At 42.2% G+C, this 20,816-nt stretch overlaps 1 protein-coding gene across 7 annotated transcripts in view; it reads left to right on the forward strand.

Moving 5' to 3' along the window:
• Positions 1 to 20,816, forward strand: part of INPP5A (inositol polyphosphate-5-phosphatase A) — a 253,590-nt gene that overhangs the window by 74,617 nt on the left and 158,157 nt on the right. For all 7 annotated transcript variants that reach the window (XM_083843924.1, XM_083843925.1, XM_083843927.1 and 4 more), the window contains exon 4: positions 1,721 to 1,808. In XM_083843924.1, the coding sequence (XP_083700050.1) occupies positions 1,721 to 1,808 (88 nt within the window). The remainder of the gene's footprint in view (positions 1 to 1,720; positions 1,809 to 20,816) is intronic.

Genomic DNA, 20,816 nt, shown 5'->3' on the forward strand with positions numbered 1-20,816 from the left:
TGGTGTGAGTTGTACAGAAGTTGATATAAGGCAAGCAATACTGAAAGCACAATTGATTTACAAAAATATGCAACGTTTATAAATCAGGGTGATAAGAGTTTTAACTTGAGCATTTAGTCGGAAGGAATCCTGTCAGAATCATCAGCAAATCTAATGTGCAGAGTTTGAGGAATAAATAAAAGTAAGAAATAAGTTATTTGTTATGTGTGTAGACTGAGGATGAATCTTAAGGCAAGACTGTATTAATTTGTTAACTTTCAGTAATTGCTGTTGCTGCAGCTCCATTAGAAGCTTCTGTGTAAATGAAATAATTTTCTATAAAAATACTTTATGGATGCAGAGTTAGAAAATATGGATCAAAAAATTAAGTCCCTGAATTTAAAATCCTCGCCCATTCGCACTCGTTCCTAGACGCAGGAGGCAGCAGTGCTCCAAGCCTCCTGTTGAAGTAATATAGCCTGTTGGTTACGTGAGTGATGTAAAGAGCTCCGGTTGTCCTTTCTTTGCGTTTCCTTATCCTCTTTCTGGTATCCAGAGCGGTGCAGGGTGTACCCGCAGAGGGTAGCTTTACAGCGGGCACGTGTGATGCAGCTGAGCATGAACACGGGCTGGTGGCGCCCAGCAGTGGCAGTGACCGCGGTCCGGCAGTGCCCTCTGCTGCTCCTCTCCTGCGGGCTGCGCCAGTGGCCTGAGGAGTAAATGCCACCGAGGCAACCCTGCACTTGTAACGTGCACGTGTTGCATAAGTTTGTGTAAAAGCTATCTTTCTTTTCTTGACACCTGGTCAATTTTACGCGTTTACAATGAAATTGTGGTTTGAAATGAGCAGACTCTCTAGCATGTGAGCTGATGAAGTGTGGTGTTGCGTAAGTTCCCGTGCCAGGCTGTCAGCTCTGTTTGCCCCAGGCAGAGGGGGCAGGAGAGAAATGTCTCGGGCCCCTCCGCACGCTGGGGGATGAAGGGCCATCGTCCCCACGGCTGCTGTGTGCCAGCTCGGGCAGGCGGCAGCAGGGAGCTCCTGCAGGCACCCCGGAGCAGCCCACCCACCTGCCCAATGTTTGCTAGCTCCGAGCACGGCTCACCAAGTCTAGCACAGAGAAAATCACCCTTTGGGTCACAAAGCTCAGCAGAAGCCTGCCTGACTTTCGAAAGATGGCTGTACCAGGGGCTTGTTTTGCAGCATTAAAATTCATCTGAATACTGGAGGATCGTGTCCCTTCACACTCCCTAACCACCTTCAGATGGGCCTCATTTTCTTAAGTCACCTACAAGAGCACCTGGACCAACATCATGTACCACTCCAAGGCACAAATGGCAAACTCCTCAAGCCTGCTGCTTTTAGAAAGCCAACGTCTATCGAGTCAAAAGACTGCTTTCACCCTGCAAGTAATGGAGTTGAAAAAAGCAAAGCTCTTAAGGTTGAGAACATGGGGCGGTTAGCACAAGTTGCCTAATTTTATGTAATTTTAAGATGTCCAGAGACTTGAGTCCTTCACGACTGTGTCCAAAAGGCACTTAGAATTTTTGAGATTTGAAAGTGGAGGTGATGTTGTCAGTGTGTAATTAAATGGCCATACCACAGGAAACTTTTATTCCAATATGGGTTGAAAGCCTGCAGTTCCTCTGTGTGATATTGAGGATATTTCAGTACAGAGAATGATGCTAAAGCAATATAGTATGTTTGCATGTCCTTTCATATTTTCAATCTCTTGTCTTTTAGAGAATTATTATCAAGTGATGCAATGAAAGACTACAACAGAGCTCGAGTTTACCTGGATGAGAACTATAAATCACAGGAACATTTTACGGTAAATTTCTTTATTAAATAAGTTTAGTTCAACAGATAGTGATTTTCTTCTATTAAACTGCTGAGTTTTTAGGTTGGCGTGTGTATGTGAGGAGTTTACATCATGATGAGGATTACATCTTTACTAAAAGTATTTACTCTCTGAGATATGTAAATGCTGCTTTCACAGAAGTAGAATAGTGTGATTCACAGAAAGTCTTTTCTTTTGTTTAAAATGATTGTCTAATTTTTTTCTATAACAACCTTCTCAGTGGATCAGAATTACCTTCTGTTGAAGAAACTGTTTGACTGTCTGACAGTTAGGTGGTGCCAGATCTGGAGCATGATTAGCTGGGAGCAGAGGCTCGCGAGTAGTCCAGACTTGTTGCGAATCCCCAGAACTGATTCACAGACTGGCTCGAGTGTGGGAATGTGAGAAGAGAGCCCAAGTTTCCACGGGTATGTGAGTGAAGTTTAGGCGTAAATGTACACATGAAGCATGTGTGCAGTTGCCTGTTACGCAGAGCAGGCAGGAGTGTATGGTCATCACCAGGATTGCACAATATGCAGATAGAGCTAGTGTTCTATTTAGTTAATTACTACTAGATTGTACAAGAAAGAAGGGTCCTTTAGTGGTTAATTAGTGACACCTCCCTTCTGTCCAGTACAGCAGTTTCCTTTTCCCCTGAGGTATTTCTCAGAACCTTTTGTCAGGCCCTGATGTCTTCTGGGGCTGGGCTCCCGCATTCAAAGCAAATGACAAAAGGGCAGGGGGGCAGTGGCCAAAAGCAGCACTGGGGACATGGAGTTTAAACAAATAAACAGCACCCCCCATGTGCACATAAATCCCAGTGTGGTAGCATGTGAAGATGAATAGAAACTAATAGGAAAGATTTTTATTCATTTTTGAATGGCTGTGGCTAGAAGCCCAGGGAAGCTGGAACTGGAGATGGGATATTTGGATTTTTTTTTTTTTCTCATCAAAGAGGAGAAAAATAACATTATTGGCTTTACTGAATCTTAGCGGACAAATCTCATGTCAGGAGCATTAAAACTGCAGGCAGAAGGTGTTTGGGAAGCCGTGGAAGATAAAGAGCAGCGGGACAGAACAGTGTTTTGCAGTTGCTTGTAGCTCAGAACCATGACCTAGTGAAGAGCCCCTGGAGGAGCTGTCACAGGGCTGTGAGGGCCCCGCAGTGAGCACCTCCTGCGAGGGCAAGCGGTGTGCCGGGGCTCCGCGGAACGGGATCCGCTTCCAGCAGGGGGTCGGACCCCATGGTCTCCAGGAGTCCCTTCCAACCTAGGCTTTTCCGTGATTTATGAGAAAAGGGAATAATCATCAGTGACTTGAATTTGGGAAAACTGCACCAAAGACTAATGCAACCTATAACAAAATACCTGTAACTTTCTTTGTTCATTAAAGGTGGTCATGATTCTCTATAGTATTGAAGTTTTTGTACATAACATGAGGTATGCTTTTTTGATGCCCCTGTGGCAGATTAAAGGTTCATAAAGTGGTTGACAGCAATCCTAGGCAGAATGTTTGTCTCTCGTGTCTCCGAAGAGCTCTGTATTTTACAAAGCTCCAAATTCAAGAAATAACATGGTTTCTTCTTTCAGATACTAGCAATTTTTTCCAGGCACAGCTTTCTTGCAGGGTTCCATAGCCGCCATTGTAACTCCCCCTTTCCTGTCATAAACACTACCTTGCAAATCTTTTTCTTTTCATCCTGTATTTTATTAAAACTAGACCTTTCTGGAAAAAATCTGTCAAAATAGTCAGTCAATAAAGGAGGGAGGGAAATAAATAAATAAAGGACTGCTTGTACTGATACTATTTTCCAGTGAAAATAGGCTAACCAAGCAAGTGTGTATTTATTAACCAATGAAATTACTTTGTTGAACTAGTAACTAAATCTGTTGAAGAGTAAGATATAAAACAGATTTCTTAAACAGTGCATGCATGCTGTTTGTAAATAATGCTACACATGTCAGCAAAGCAGTGCTGAATGGCTAGGAAGTGGCTCAATCAGTTTCAAATGGAGATCATCACAGGAGGAAGGGTGTTTCTCGTAGGAGCCCTCAGATCTTTCCAGATTTAGTATCTATCATCTGTATTAGTAACCTGGCAGTAAATGTAAAATTAGTGCTGATAATCTACAAATAACAAAAGTATTGGGAAATAACAATGAATGTAGGACAATTGCATGTTGGTACAGTGTCTGCAGTTGAGAGTGGGACCCCCTGTCTGGGAAGGAACAGTTCTGGAAAAGATTTAGAGGTGATATTTTTGCAAACAAGAAATGAACTCCCCTTGCATGCTGTGGCTCAAGAAGAAAAGCAGTCCTTGAAAATGTAAGTAGTAGAGGAGGAGTATAATTTAGATGGTGATTTTTGCCTCTGTATACAACCACAGTGAAGTCAGCATGGGTGTTTTGGCATCCAGTTCTTAAATGGAAATTTTAAAGCCTATTTAAAAGATGGAGGTGATCCACAGAAAGATATTTCTGGCTTTTTTCTGTATGTCATTCTTTCTAACCCTTAAAGAACCTTTAAGAGTTGAATGAGTTCAGTGTGAAAAACGAGTAAAACAAGGAAGGAGAAATGATTAAATTACATTGTATAATACTATCATCAGGAGAAAATGCAGCCTGATAGAGCAATATTTTATACCTTCCTCATTGGTTTTCCAGTAGCAGTGGCATGGAATCAAAGCCAGAAAACCTAGAAAAGAGCGATCGGGATGCACCTTCATGCTAAGCTTCATAACCTTTAGATTTCTTATAGTCTGCTTGTTGGCACGTAACGTTGACCAATCATGTACATACATCTTAAGACCACTGTCTTAGAACGAAGATTCATATAAATGACGTTTTACACATGTGATTTGAACTGGCAGTGGTTCAGCTCCTCGGTTCAATGTTTGTGTGTGTATAACTTATGGACTGGGTGACTATCTGAACAGGGATTTTACCACTGTGTTGTGTCCATGTAGGGTAAAGTTTTATTCTTATCTCCAGTGTGGCTTGGCTCACGCAATGTTATGCGTCTCCCTGTTTCCTCATTAGTTCTGTTTGATTGGAAAGGTCTTTTAACTTTTGTGGGCTTTTTTTCCATCCCTTCTAGGGCATGGAATTGGCAACAGATGCTACCTTTTAATTATGTTATTACCTCTCTCTCTTTGAAATATAAACATTTATCACGTATATTGTTGCATATGTTTTCTTTAGAAGTGGAGAAGCCCAAGTAGTTGTAGTTTGGCTAACCTTTAGCCCTGCTGCTCTAATATCCCCTTTTCTAGAAGTTCTGGCAACATTTCTTCCACAAGACTTTCCTTGGCTTGGCTCCTTCAAAGCTAAATCAGGTTTTGCTGCCCACGGTTAAGCTGCTTGTCTGCACTAGGACTGACAGTGAGAAAATGCTTTCTGTAGTCTGTCCCTTCAGCACACAGCCTCTCTCTTCCAGTTGAAGGGAAGCAGAGGGTGCAAGTTTTACAAGAGTCCTGTGAAATAACAAAAGAATGTGATATCAAAGTGTCTCTTGGGAGTGATTTGATTCTGAAGACTGCAGTAATTCACTATGTACTAAGGATTAAAATGGTTCATCCCAGATGCAAAACTTAATAGTAAGCATTTGTTACTTATGGTCCTGTATGTCAAATCTAGTTTTAAAACGGGCTGGTTCTAGGCTCGGGGTTGTGGGTGCTCTCATGATTAGGGAGAGAACATGGTTTGGTTGGCTGGCTTTTGTTTTCCCATAGGTGATGGGCTGAAGCTGCTGGGAATTTGTTCCACTCAAATCTTACTTAATAATGTGCACCAAAAAATTGAGATTGCCCTAGAAAATAACAAACAGGGTGCGCGGGGTGGAGCGGGCTGGGTCCCGCTGGCTGCAGCTCGTGGGCACGTGGCTCGCAGCCACCGCAGGCAGGGCTGGGAGGGGAGCCCGGCCCCAGGCTTCAGGGCGAAGCTTGGGAACCTCCCAGCAGGAATCGGGCCCGGCGTGCGGGGCAGCACGCGCGCATATGTGAGCCAAATAAATAAGTCATGTCACGCTTCAGCGATGCGCGGTTTTATAAAATTTTAAAATGATCTGGAGATTAATCTCTTGGCAGAAAGCTGCTACATTAGAGCTAATGCATATCAGCTCTGGGAAGATGACAGTGTCAGAGCTAAGAGCTCCCAACAGTTATGAATGAGGTTTGTGGGTGACAGCCTCTGCAGGCAAAAAGATGGTTTCTCAGAAGGTTCAGATGAACCAGAGGAGCAGCTTCAGTAGTCCAGTTGCGACTGGAAATAGTGAGAGCAAACCCACGTGGACAAAACTGACTCATATGCTAGACAGAAATGTGCAGATAACCAAATAGCTTGATAATGCTATTTGCAGCCTCCTGTAAATTTCTCACTTTAAAACCACAATATTTTTTTTTTTGTCTCATAAAATGTAATCCAGAAGGTACAATTTACTTTCTGTTATAGACTATATAATTAGTGAAGTGAGAAGACAGGTCAAAGACTGAAATTGGTAAAAGCCTGGAAAGCTAAGAAGTTCAGTACAATTGTTCTATTTATTTCTAAGCATATCCAGTGGGCTTCACTCCTAGTTACACAGATCTTTACAGTTGTGTTGATTTTTTCATTTTATTTTTATTCCCAGTTTCCTAGCATCTATCTTCTGGGTTAATTTTATTGTATATTTCATGTAAGGGGTAGATTATAAATCTTCAAGCTTCTCCACCAGAAGAGTTACTCGAAAATAGTTGGTTTTGATGAGCTCCTTGTCTGTGGATGCTTCTTAAATATTGTAAGCTAACTGTGAATAAGGCACTTTTATTCTGGAATAAGAGCATTTGTGCCGAAGCAAAATAAGTTGATGAAGTTTCAGCTGAAAACAAGTTGATGTTTTCATCAAATCAATAATTATTTTTATAGGAAAGCATGTCAGTATAATCGGTGACATTTTTTATTGTAATTAGATCAAAGGTAGCTTTGTTTGGTGCTTTGTATTTATTGATTTCTGGAACATTCGATTACAGTTTTATACTGCTTAGCAAATGCATTTTTTTCATTGTTAAAGGAAGGCAGAAGAAATCCCTGCACATCTTGAAACATAGTTTCTTTGTTCAACACACATTTCAGTAGTTGGAGAAAGAATCTTCATTGCAGTAAGTCAAATCCTGAGGACTCCCAGCAAAGCAGACCTCGGAGAGCAGGCTTGTCACCAGCTTGTGCCTCAGATTTGCAGGGAGCACGTTAAGAGTTGTGTGTGGTTGTTATAGATCTTACCTGATTTGTGGAAGCATCTACCCAGGAAGGTGGGTGCTTTACTTCTCAGTATAGATTTATTTTAAAAAATAAATAGAATCCTCAATTACCTGTCTGCTTGTCATCTGCTCACCCTGATAGATAACCTTGCAATGAAAAAGATGCTGTTGGGCTATACATTTGATGTGTTGAAGTTTCAGCTTGCTCCTCCTTGTAAGGATGTATTACATAGCAGATTTTCTTTCAAACCGAAAAACAAACAAACAAACAACCAAAAAAAAACAAAAAACAAAACAACACAAACAAAAAAAAAGAAACTTTTTCTGATATTAGGAAGATCTGTTTAAACAACACTGAATCCACAAACCACTAAAATATTTTGCATGGCTAATGTAAATAAATTGAGAGGAGGGAGAATGCTGCTCTCACATAGCTGCCTTCTTCCAAAGTTCAAGTTCTGTGAGGGAAATTGCTGAAATGAAATTTCCCTTAAATAGCCACCCACGAAATCGACAAAGGTAATAATTAATGGAGAATACAGCAACTAAGTTTGTGTTTTTTTTTCCTGACAGGCATTAGTCCTCTGCCCCTGCTTTGTGCACAGGTTACTGAGATTGATAATTGCCTTACTGAAGATAATGAAAGCACCCGGTCGGTCAGGAATGTGTGTGGGTCTCCTGATGAGCAGCTCTAGCAGATGCTTGGGGCTGCAGTGGTATCACCTTTTAGGGGCACAAACCCTGTGTGCTGCACAGGGGTTGCTTGGGCTGCCTGCTGCCTCCCTGCTGTCTCTGTTCCACGATGTCCCCACCCAGCTCTACGTGAAGCCAGCTCCTTGCCCCCAGAAGCTTTCCCAGGACTGAGGTGATGTGTCCCAGCCGGGCACGGGCAGCTGCAGCAGTGGCCCTCACCACAGACCGCCCCGGCACTGGCTTGATGCAGGCGTGGGTTGCACCAGTCAGGTGGAACAGCAGAGAGGGAGTGAGGATAAACACCCTAAAAGAGGTGAAATGCTCAAATGCTGCAGGAACACAGACATTTTCTCTTGGACTATGTAAATACATACGTGCATCACCATAATGTGTAGATGGTGGATAAGAATATATTCCTAATTGTTTTTACTTGACTCTGTGCACTCTGTACCAGTAATTTTTAATTATAAAATGACTTTTAAATTAGGTGAGATAGAATCATAGAATGGTTTGGGTTGGAAGGGACCTTAAAGATCATCTAAATCTAACCCCCTGCCATGGGCAGGGACACCTCCCACCGGCCCAGGCTGCCCAAAGCCCCCCAGCCTGGTCTTGGGCACTGCCAGGGATGGGGCACCCACAGCTCCTCTGGGCAGCCTGTGCCAGTGCCTCACCACCCTCAGTAAATAATTTCTTCCTTATATCTTATCTAAATGTCCCCTCTTCTGGTTTAAAGCCATTCCCCCTTGTCCTCTCACCACACCCCCTGAAAGAGTCCCTCCCCAGCTTTCCTGCAGCCCCCTTTGTGTACTGGCAGGCTGCTGTGAGGTCTCCCTGGAGCCTTCTCTTCTCCAGGCTGAACACCCCCAGCTCCCTCAGCCCCTGTCTGTAGGAGAGGTGCTCCAGCCCCTTGATCATCCTCGTGGCCTCCTCTGGACTCGTTCTCTGGACCCTGTCCTTGTGCTGGGGGCCCCAGAGCTGAGTGCAGGGCTCCAGGTAAAGCATAGGGTGTTGTAGGGTAGGTTCTAAAGAGGGAGATTTGGTCAAGTCATTACCCGTAATAATAATAACCTGATTTACGGCGACTCAGTGGGATCCAACGGCAAGCAGTGGTCCTAAAAATAAAGGCAGAAAACATTTTATTAAAATTCATTATTTTACCTTAAAATTATATCACCTCATTACTAAGAGAACAGTAAAGTTAATTTTTGTTAGATTAATGATACTTGAGTAATATTTTTGGTTGAGCTGAGTTCGAGTAATTGGCCATTAATTGAAAAAGGAAATTGAATTGAATTTATCTTGTACATAAATCCTGTCATAGTTATTAATGGGTCTTAGAAAATATCGGCCTGTTCCCAGAAATGAATGGTGTACACTGATTCTTCTGCGCTTATTAGCAGTGGCAGTTTAGAGTTTTGTTAAATAAAAAAAAATGATTTAGGAAGAGAGACATAATTGAATTGAATATAGGGGAAATTCACATGCCTGATTAGTTCTCAGACCATTTTTCCATTAACAATTTTTAAGTTTTCAGTTTTGCAAAAATGCAGATTTTCTCCAGGAGGTGGAGCTGAAGTACTAGTTTGCATTGTTAACCCATGTCTCGCTGTTGAACGAGTTTGTGGGGAGACTCATTTGATGAGGACGCGTTTGTACCGCAGCGAAACAGTTTGAGCAAAACGTTTAAACGTTGCAAGCAAAACGTTGTGAGTGCACACTGAAACCTACACACAGTACGTCTGTCCTTCTTTGCAGCCTTGGCTGAGAAGAGCACAGCTTTCTGGGTTATGGGAAAACCAAGAGGATGCCTTTGTGCTACTGTGATGTTGAGAATAATCTTAAATTTCTTGCCAAGCAGGAGATTTTGGAGTAGGTTTTCTAGCAAGGCGTATCTTTTACTCTAGTCTTGGTTTGAATTTTCTTGTTCCTTTTGTGAGCATCTTCCCATCTTCTAATTTTCTTCCCCTTTCTCCTTTCCGCTGGACTTTAGTTTGTATTTGAGTTTGTTTTTTTTAATGATATTTTTGAAAAATAAGTCAAGCTAGGGAAGTAAGATTCATTTCTAGTCTTAAGCCATAGTATTGTAGTAAAATGAAATCTCCCAGGTACTAATGCACATCTTTGTGTTGGTATGATTACAGCCTTGCAGCTTTTCATTTCCCTCTGTCGGCATTACTGTTTGTACGGGTGGTTCACGGGACTCAGCAGTCCACCTCGCTAGTCTTGGTGTGTTAAAGGTTACAGGAGCTGGGATGCTCCTTTGAGGGCTTCCTTGGAGTTCCCACGCTGGTTTTTTAGAAGGTCTGGGCATATTTCAAACTTCCTAAAAGCAATACCTTAGCAAAGTACCGTTGATTGTGTGGTGCTGGCTTTCCGCAGTGTGCAGCAAGGTGCGAAGGCAGAAGCGGTGTTTGGCAGAGACGCCGTGTCTGGGGGGTGCATGAGAACAGGGCTGTTCTGCAACGAAAGGTCACACCACGGGAGGAGCCAAGGGGGTGTCATGCGGCTGCTTAGGCTTTAGCCTGAAATTAATGCTGATGAGGTTCACCTGGGGAGCCATCTTCTGGAATGTGGAAAAATCCATGGACTTTCTCTTAAAAAGCACAGGCAAAAAGCTACAGGTATTTTCAGCCATATGCCATTTTTAATCGAGTGTTTCCCTCTGCTACCTCACTGGGTTTGTTTTGGTTGGTTGCTTTTTCTTTTTCAGAAATGAATTTAGTATACCCTTTTTTTGTTAAGTAACAACTTTTTAAAACAGATTTTCTTATGCAAGTCTTTTGGGATGTTGGTTTTAATACTCAAGTACATAGGAATGTGTGTAATAGTGGTGAGCTGCAGGATAATGCCTGGGGATGCCCTCTGGTGAAACGTGAGGCAAGCATCTGTACAGCAAGCGTTTGAGAAGCAATATGAAGGGAAAATACTCACTTTTGTGTTGTTGCTTGGTACTCAGATATTATTACTTTCTATTAATTCTGGTAAGCAGGTGAGAATAAAAGAAGTAAAACAGTTTAAATATATATGTTAGTCTTCTCTATAAACACCCCTAAAATGGCAGGAGAAAATCTATAGCAGTGCATGGAAGTGCCTTCTCGTGAGTTGTATTTGGTAGAAAAAGTGAGATGGAAAAATAAAAAATTGAAACGGTGTTTGTATGGAAATACCTGTGATGCAAAACCAGGTAAAGCCTCACGGTGGCAGTGTCTTTCAGTGATTAGATTTGCTTGCTGCACTTGGTGGCGTACCTGGTGAGACATACTGCTCCTGCTCGTTTTCTTGCAGTCTCTTTCCTCAGGTTCTCAGTTGTAACACGGAATCTAGTTCCATTACAGCCTCCTGGTTTTTGACAGTTCTTGATAAAATACAACATTGTGGCGTGGTTCTAAAAAACTCCCAAAGTTTGACCTCTTCATTAGCTCTTACCTTCTTTTTTAATTGAAAAAATGAGTTCACGAAGTGAGTTGGTGAATGTAGAAATTATTCGTACTGCTTCTGACAAAATTGTGAAAAAATTGTTATATAAGTATTGTCATTTTGTGATATGGACATGTATTTACAACCACCTGAAATGAAATTTCCCACTTAATTTCTTAGGGAATGAAGATAGCTGTCAGGTAATTGCTTCCAATCTCTTCTGGATGGGAAATGGAATCTAAAAGGTGTTGGGTGCCACCAATTCCTCCATTTTTGACTTTTTTTTTCTATGCATTTTTTAAGTGAATCTTAAAGCCTATAGACTATATAGAGTTACTGTGAGGAATTTCATGTTTTTTCTCTTTCACCTGCTTTCTGACACTTCTATGTGCTTGGGAGAGGAGGAATAATTATAAACAGAGAAATTTCACAGATCAGTCTTTTCCAACCTTTATGATTCTATGAATAATGCAGTCTTGGGTCAATTTCTGTTGTATGCAGATTTGCAAGTGCTGATAAAATAGGTTATATGGCAGCTTTGTTATATGCAGAATCACTATACTGTTGTTTTCATTAGCTGTGGATTTGCAATTTATCAAATTGCATTTTCGAAGGCTTGTGGATTTTATGTTAAGAATTTCATACTGCAGTCATGCAACAGACTGAATGTGTTTTAAAATGTGGAATTATTTGTAAATAATAAACTATTATTGTAGAAACCCATACATCTAAAAAAAGCTGAAATATTTGAAATTACAGTCTATAGTATGTAAGCACAAAGGGAAATTATTTCTAAGGGTTAAATGAAAAGACTAAAAATTGCTAATTACAGCTATAAAGGTAAGGATAAAATAATGAAACTTCTTTTTTTAAACTATAGTGATCGTGTAGTGCAGGACATGCTGTTAGTTACTGTCTACTTAGGCAAGTATCTTCAAAGCAAGCGACTAACTAGCACTTGCATGCCACCGTCCTGTGCACTCATTGATACCAGTGTTTCAGTCAAGTTTTGGTGAGCTGGAGTCCTTGAAAATGATCTGTATGAGCTGTATACATAGCGCTTGGCTATCAGCTTATCTTTGCACAGCTCTCTGGATGCTGAGGCTTATCAGGAAGAGCCTGGCTGACATCGAGCAGCTGCATATATCTGGAGAAGCCTGCAGCCTGGTCAGGGGTGCCAGGGCACCCCGGGGCTTGCGGCCAGAGGTGCTGAGCGGGGAGGCTGCATGGTGGGGAGGCCCGCTGTCCCCAAGCATGGCGAGGGCCCTGGCCCCGGCCCTCCCCACCTCAGCATGTGAGAGGTGTCCCGGCCTGCTGCCAGCCTTGCCAGGGGCATACAGACAGCAGTGCCTCAGCGTGGTGGAACTGGAGACCTGCCGTCCCATATCAACAGGCAGTCCTGCTTTGAGGACAACAACGGAGAGAATAGCAAAGGTGGTGTTAAATCTAAAAAACCCGAATTGGACCTTTCCAGTTGTGCGTATCGCGTCCTTCCTTGCTTTGCAGGAGTTTTCCGCAGTGAGCAGTTCCTGGCGTCATGTTTCGCTCCCTGTGGTGCCCTCCAGAGCCCCTCTCCCTGCAGGGGCTGAGCCAGGACACGGTCAAGCAGCGAGCTCTGCGAGGTGGCAACCGCGCTGCGTGGCCCCACACTGGCGTTTGGTGTTCCCTGAGCTGGGAGAGAGAACGATCAGGAACCAGCTTTGTTTCAGTTTAGGAGCATGTTGCATTTTTGTTTGCTTCTGCTTTGTTGCATATTTAATTGTTGTGTGTCCTTAAAGGAATTTGTCCAAAGATTTATAGAAAGACTTATCGATTGGCTTGACACATGCATCAAAATAGTAAATTTTCACAATCTTATTCCATGTATTTGATGACTCTGCTTTGACAGTTCAGTGATACTGCTGAGGCTTTAGCTCCAAGCCCTTTGCAGCTTGGTGTTTGCTACCTGCTTTCTGCGTGACAGCTCTCAATTTGTATTCAGTTTTTATCCCTTTATTGTAGTAGTTATATTTTATTCTCTTCAATCCTGTGTCTCAGAGAGTGAATATAATAGTTCAGTGTGAGCGATAAATAAGATAGATAAATTTGTTGCACGCAAGTAGTAAGGACTTCTGAGAAATGAATGGCTAGTAGGGATTTTCACTTGCTGTGAATGTAAGGGTCCCGTTTCCAGGCCCTTTTTGAATTTCCTTCTAGTAATGCTTCTTTAAGCCCGAGCGTGCCGCACACCTGCGCTGGAAGGGGAAGACCACCCCCCAGTGCTGCTGTGCCGAGGCCGCAGGCGGGCCCTGGCAGCGCCCGGTGGGGCGGTGAGCGCGGCCTGCGGCGGGGGCACCCTGCGGCCCCGCTGGGCGCTGGGCGGGCACAGCAGCGTGAGCTGGGCCGGGCGGCCTTCCCGAGACACGGGGCTGAAGGCAGAGCCCCGCCTGGTACCCGTCGCTAGCAGCTCATCCGTGCCTGTCTCTGTGACTCATGGGCAGCTGCGGGCCCCGTGCGGCCCTTTCCCAGCCCTGCGGCTGCTGCCCGGGGTCTTGCGTATGGGCTGCGGCCGCCTGGAAGAACTGCGGTGGAAATGGTGTTTTCCGACACAGCGAGCGTGAGCACGGGCACAAGTAACACAGGACGTGCCTCCCTTTGGAGCTCGCCCAGTCCTGTGTAGGTCACCTTTAGAAATGTCGGGGCATAGTAGCTAGCTGTTTTTTTTGTTGTTGTTACCAAATAAATTGAATATTAAAGCATTTGGCAGTCAGATGCTGTTCGTGTTTATATGTGGTGGGGCTAAGGGCAGGGCCGTTACACATAGCTCTAGCGTGGCTGTGAATCCAGTAGCAGCTCTTTTCAAGTAATGTGTGTGAGGAATTTTGTTTGTGTGAGTGAAATGTTTGATTTGGAACAGCCTTGAGCTTCAGGAAAAGATGTGAGATTGGAAAATGTGAAAACAATTGCTTAAGAAATTATAAAACGCTGTTTAAGGAACTTGCTAATGTGTTTGCCTGAGGCATTGAATTCATTCTTAAATAAGAGCAGCATGACTCTCTAGAAAAATAATATGCATGCTATTTACTGATATAAACTAATGGGTTTATGAATGTTTGAAGTAATGATATAATGTAGTATTCATTGCTGAAAGGAAAGCAATACATGAGTCTACTCAATCCCTTCTGCTAGTATCATATGGCAGTCCAGTCTCACTGCATAGCTTACCAGTTTTACATTTCAAAAAAGGCTTGGAAACGCATCTTGTTTTTTTGTGATTAAAAACAAATGGATAGAAGAAAAAGCTTTTTGTTGCATTATACAATCATAATCTGAAGATATTACTATTGATGTGAAAAAGCATAAAGCTTCCCTGTTTCCAGGAGGGGAAGAAAAGTAGACAGACTGCAGAATTCTCAGTCAAGTTGAGCTGGTCTGAAATCTGCAGGCTCTGCAAGCGAGAGTCTGATAGATTTTGGCAGTGGGGTAATTGTCCAATGAGAGAAGACAGTTAAAAACCACCCGGTGCTGACAGAGGCAGTGGTATCTCCTCCCATAAAACCATCATCATGGTGGTGATGGCAAATGCATACCAAATATCTTACAGTACTTTTAAAGTAAAATTAACTTCCTGCGATTTTGATGCTAGTATTAAAATGCCACAGACACACACTTACTACTCTGTTAAACTTAACGTTTTGCAGTGTACAAACCCAAACTAGAACCCTTTGACACTGAGGAAGTGTTTCCACTTAGTTTTAGAGGGCTTTCCGAGTGTCTATTGATCAGTGTTCTCTAACAGCACAAAAATAATGTGTCTAATTTAACTGGCCACATGGAGGAGTATAGAAAAAACATTAGTTATCCCTTGAAAGGCTTGGAACATCGATAGAGGACATAACATTAATGACTTTCCTATACACGAGCCTCAAAAATGGCTAAATGAGGAAGAAACTACAAATTTATTTTCCTATAATTTCAGCAGTTGTCTTGTTTTACTGCACTAGTAAAGCATTAAGCAATGAATTGTTACACAAGGAGTATTTTCCTGATAATTCTTCTGACATGCAAATAATATAAAACAAAATAGAAAAAGATGGAAATGTGGGTTTTATTCACTTTGACAAATTTAGTGATTTTTGCTCATGAAGTTTGTCTAAGAGTCTGCTGCATCTGTCCAAACAATTTCAAATATTGCTGTTCTCTAAGTGGCTCGCTGTATCAGGAACATCTTTGTTGTCTCGGTTCAGTCTCTACCCCGAACACAGATCGCTAATTTTTTGGTAAGTTATTATCAAATAAATGTATGGCAAAGATGACTCAGATCTTAAACTCTTTTTGTTTTTCAAATAAACAGGACAAATGCCAGGACTCCAGAGGTGAATAGTGGCAGTCTGGGTTGAGAAGAGGCCTACTGTTACCAGTTCCTTTCCTGTACACTTCAATATCGCGTAAACAAAAGTTTGGGGTTGGCTTCAGTTTACTCTCTCCATCCTGACCCCTTCAGTTAAATGGAAGATTTCTTAGGGAAAAATAATTACAAACTCTGTTTTGTGAATGGACTAAAATAGCCCTCTATGTTCATTCTCGAACTGACTAGCATTACTCCCAGATTGTTCACAAATCCTTCATACGCTGGTGTTTCCTATACAGGATTATCTTCTTGTCAATGAGGTTTGAAGCTGGAGGCTAAACACTCCTGATGTGTTGATAAGAGTAGATTTGCATGTGGCATTCAGAAGTGCCTGCGCAACAGATGATCTTTCTTTGTTCTTCCAGCTTGACTACTCAGGTTGTGTATTTTTCATGTCTTAGGATGTTTGTAACATCTTTGTGACAAGGAGTGGGTGTACAGGTGGTACTCCTGTACTGCTGCCAGAAGCTAGGTGTGTATTTTGTGCCTGCCCTAAGTCTCAACCTTGGAGCAGGCTGAAACAGCTGGTGGTCACAGGCACTACTGCACATGATGGCAGATAGGGGAAGTTGGGCTGTCAGAAGCGGGCAGGGGATTCGGTGATCTTCATGTTAAAAGTTCATAGATTAAGGTTTCAGCACTTTTATTAGGGCAATTAGCGGGTCTAGAGCACAGAGAAAGACATTGTCTAAGGAAAGAAAGTTTGAAGGGATGTGTAGTCAATGTCAGAAACAAATTACTAACAGGGAAAGTATGGACCTTGCAGGTGGGAGAAGACAAAGTGAATGATAACTTTAACATACAAAAATTGGGGAAGGGGGAGGTCAGACAAGAATTTATGACTATCTCATCTCAGCTAATGATAATAATGAGTTATTAGTGATATGGTTTAGTGATAGTACTTGTTAGTGTTAGGTCAGAGGTTGGACAAGGTGATCTTGGAGGTCTCTTCCGACCTAGATGATTCTGTGATTCTATTAATCTCAGGCTCATAAGGCCAAAACCTAAAATATCTTGCATTCCTGAAAAGGTCTCCAAAAAAGATGAGTATTTCTCTGTTGGTTCATTCAATTGAGAAAGCAACTGCACTCATAAATCCTACATTCAAATATCACCATTACTTACAGTCTTCTTTTATGCAAATTTTCTTTTAAATGACAGTTAATCTAACGCTAGATCATTTTAAAGCTTCCTATCTCCTTGATATCTGATATTACCAGCTAAGAATTTGAAAACCAGTCACTTTGACAAGAAGGAAGCAACTGCACCAGCTGTAGATCTGGATGTAGCTGATCTCTCTCCTACAAAAGAGAAAAAATACCTCAGTGCATCCTAACCTTTTATTTCTCAAGCACACCATGCCTGGTGTTTTCACTTTGTTTTGTTTTTAATGCTGATGCTGAATGGTATCAGCACACCAAATCCTCCGCTGAGATACACGTGCACGGATACAAGTGCTATCAGATTATATGAATGTCTTCTTTTGACACACCACTTTTCAAAGGCTGCAGTCTAATCCCTTAGTTAATACGGTACATGAAAGCAGATAATGCACTGATGGATTTTGTATGTGCATAAGGGGGAGGTTTTAAGGTGTGTTGAAAACAATGCATGGAGTAACATTTACAAGGTATTAATGGTATTCTGGATATCTAATAGGGTATTTTTTATATTGCAATTATACTTCTAGAATTGAAAAACATTATTTCCTACAAACAGAACAAAAATCTTAATGTAACATAGAAATAAAAGCCAGGAATGCAGGGTAGGGGGTGGAGAACTGCAATTGGCATTGCTTTATCAGTAAGTGAAAGTGAATTTACAGCATACAAGCTTCCCTGCAGTTGTTTCCTGTAGCAACTGTGCACTCAGCCATTGCACAGCCTTTGCACTTCTACTCTTACAATAACTGCTGAATTAAGTTTAGATCCGTTGCACTTAGTGTAGGCCTGTGCCCAAGGTATATAGTTGCCTGAGACTAGGTGCTCTGTAGAGAGAGGACGAGGGTCGCTTTCTGGTGGTAACCCTACTTACCTTTGGACAGTAGTGAGAGAATACTCTGTGTGTGTCAGATGTCTCAGATGTATGGGGCAGGAAGGGGTGAAAAATTAATTTGGAGGCTGCTGTTTTCCATGGTAGGGTTGAGTGCAGAACAGCTTCTGTGGTATAAATACATTCTGAGTTGTTATTTCTCCATATAGACAAAGATTATTCTTCTGTCTATGGAATTGGTGTTTTGAGGGAGAGAGGAAAAAAATGCAACCACATTGGGCTTGGAAGAGTGAGAAAAATCTGTGCAAAAAAAATAGAGCACTTTGAAAATGTAATCTTAAATAAGCTGATTCATGTTGATAAGTACTGGCACTTTGCTCAGAGGTCCCTTTACAGAAGATAAAGATTGACTTTTGTGTCTCTCAAACAGTACCAGAGTTGGAAAAGATTCTGGGCAGTGTTGGGCTGTGTGGAAAAGCACGGCTTGTTTTATACTGACTGCAGTAAGCATTGCTTCAGGGTTCCCCTGCCAGGGTTAATAACCAACAGGCCTTGACCAGGAAGGGGGTCTTAGAGCACCTCTTCAGGAAACAGGCACTTCCGTAGGGAAGCAGTTGGCTTTAGGTTGTGAGTTTTGGCATTCCTGGTAGTTCTGGTCTGTCTGTGGGTGGTTCTGTGGTTGAGAGAGACCCCTCTCTCCTAGGAAAGAGATACGACTGGGATTTCTTCCTGCTGCGATTGCTGTTACAAGCCACGTCCCTGTGCTACGCTTATTGCGACAGCTGCTTTCAGCAGAGCTGGCTGCGTCAGAGCAGCATCTCTCACGAGCAGGGGCAGAGCCACCTATCGGGTGCTGAGCACCACACTTGTCGTCGGGACCCCAGTGGTCCTGCTGCTCTTCTGTCCCTTGCCTCTGAGAGCTTCACTGGATATTTAAAAAATTACTATTATTACTATACTAACGGTAATACTTTTTTCCAGTTTATTTTCCTGCACGATATTTTAATAATGTACATATGTATGCAAAGAGATAGGCTCTTACTTCGCGGTAGTAGAAGCCTTGGTGTGTAGGTTTGAAGATGCTCTCTGCCAGAGTTGTATCTCTTGTGGACTCCAAATCATTATAAAGTCTAAGTGGGCGCAATGATGTGAACATTATTTAAGCAGAACCTGACCTGAGTAAATCTATTTCCCTTTCTGCAGTTGTATGTACACTTATATTTATACCATTAGTTCCCATGCCATTGCAATTTATGAAATAGAGCGCAGAAGGCTATCGCAGTGAACCACACTTAACAGAACAATTTGCTACATCAGAGACATATTTTGATGTTTGCAAAAAGAAATGTACCTAATACTAGGTACAGCTCCCCATTACCATGGAGTAAATAAAATATATTTTAAATATTCAAACTCTTAAAGAGAAATGAAGGCAAGAGAGGTGTTAAAACAAGAGAAACAGCAACTTCTATAAGCAACCTTGTGAACAGTTACTCAAGTCAGTCATCTTCTATGACTATGACATTGATAAGATCAGGACTTGGCAATAGTTCTTCAGTTGGATAAGTATTTTTCCTTTTTATTGTTTACCAGGAGTTTCCAGAGTCTGAGAAACTTCCCATTCTTTGTACTGTTCGGTGCACTTGTTGGCTTCTCGTAATGCATCTTTGGCTGGATATCCTGTTAATTGGGTGCCTGGAAAATATTGTATTTGTGGTTGGTTGTAGGTTATCGAGTAGTCGTGGGAAGTCACAACAGGCGTGAACCTCCAGGAGGGCTATGGCTATTCTCTGCGTAATCCCAAGAAATCATCGGATGATGAGAATTATCATCTGCATTTTGGTCCCTGTGGTGGCTGACTTCCTCACTTGGAATGATTTCTGCCCATTGTCAGGTTATTTTTTCAGACAAATGAAGTGGGACCCTAAGCCAGCAGAGGAGCACATGCTACATGTCAGCCTTCACAGCCAAGGTGGTCCAGGTTGGCACGGAAAAGGTTCAGACTTCCAGCAAGAAATATGTGCTTGAGAATTCTCAGTCATTTAAACAAAAGCAAACAAAGAGCGTTGGGGAAAAAAAGACAGGGCACTGTAAACAGTATCTTAGGGCTCTGCATCATTTCAGCCCAGAGTAAATCCAGTTCCTTAGGATTTTGTAGGCATACTAAGAATTGGAAGCTTACTGTTGTACTTTAGTATGTTTGTAGTATGTTTATATGTGGACAGCCTATCTGGTAGGGTCAAACAGTGAATCTGATTAAGTCCCAAACCGGTTTGTGGATCTGGAGACAACATCACTTGGAGAACGTTTCTTAAAATTGCTAGTACAATAGAGGTCTACTTTTTTTTGCCATTAATTTTGTACCAACAAAATATCACTTCCATAAAAGTTCTTTAGAGATAGCAGTGGATGTTCAGACACTTTAATTTTTCAGAGATGCCTTACTCACAGACCAGTAAAGTGGTTTGCCTTTATATTGGCTGAGTGGGAACGGTGATGTTCCAATCCAACTTAGGAATGGGAATGGAGTGGTGAAGTCCGGAGAGCTGCTGTCCAAGGTTTGCATCTCCCTCAAATCATATCCAGACCTATTGCTGTTTTTCAAGGGGGCATAGGATTTGTCTTGAGTCCTAGGCCTTCTCCCAGGTGAGAAGTTGCAAGTCACATGCTTTTTCTTTCTAATCCTTCTGTCAGACTTTCCAAATAATCGATGAAATAACCAGGAAGTCTCGTCCAGCTCTTAAAGTATTTGTTCACCGATCTCCTAATATTAGAGTTAACTATCATTCTTTGACCTGCATCCAAAGTTGCTGGTTTTTTTTTCATGATAGGTGCTTTGGTTTGTGATTGACAGAGATCAAAGACAAGGAAGTTTTCTTGAGTTGTGGAGATGTAATTGTGAAATAGGGTGTTTTGGAGTGAAATGCGAGGTGTATCGTTTCCGAACGGTGTCACGAAAGCATAGATAACTGTTCATTCATTTGGATCATTTGCTAGTCAGCTGCAGTTCTCTGCTGTTACCCTTCCAGAACTGGAATTTAAAAGCAGGCACCTTCCCTTCTTAATACCGAACAGGCGTGTCAGGAGGACTGCGTGCGTGATCGCGGTGCCTGTCCCTGTGAGTGCGAGGTAGTCTCCTTACCCTGACTTTGCAGTGCTGTTGTCAGGAAGCCAGAAGCTGCTTGGCTTTCAGTTAATGTCATTACATAATGCTGCTCCTTTAATATGACCTTTAGCTCTGATACATAATTTGGAGAAATAGTCCTGCATTT

This window comes from Anser anser (assembly GCF_964211835.1).
Source record: "Anser anser genome assembly, chromosome: 7".
Taxonomy (NCBI): Eukaryota; Metazoa; Chordata; class Aves; order Anseriformes; family Anatidae; genus Anser; species Anser anser.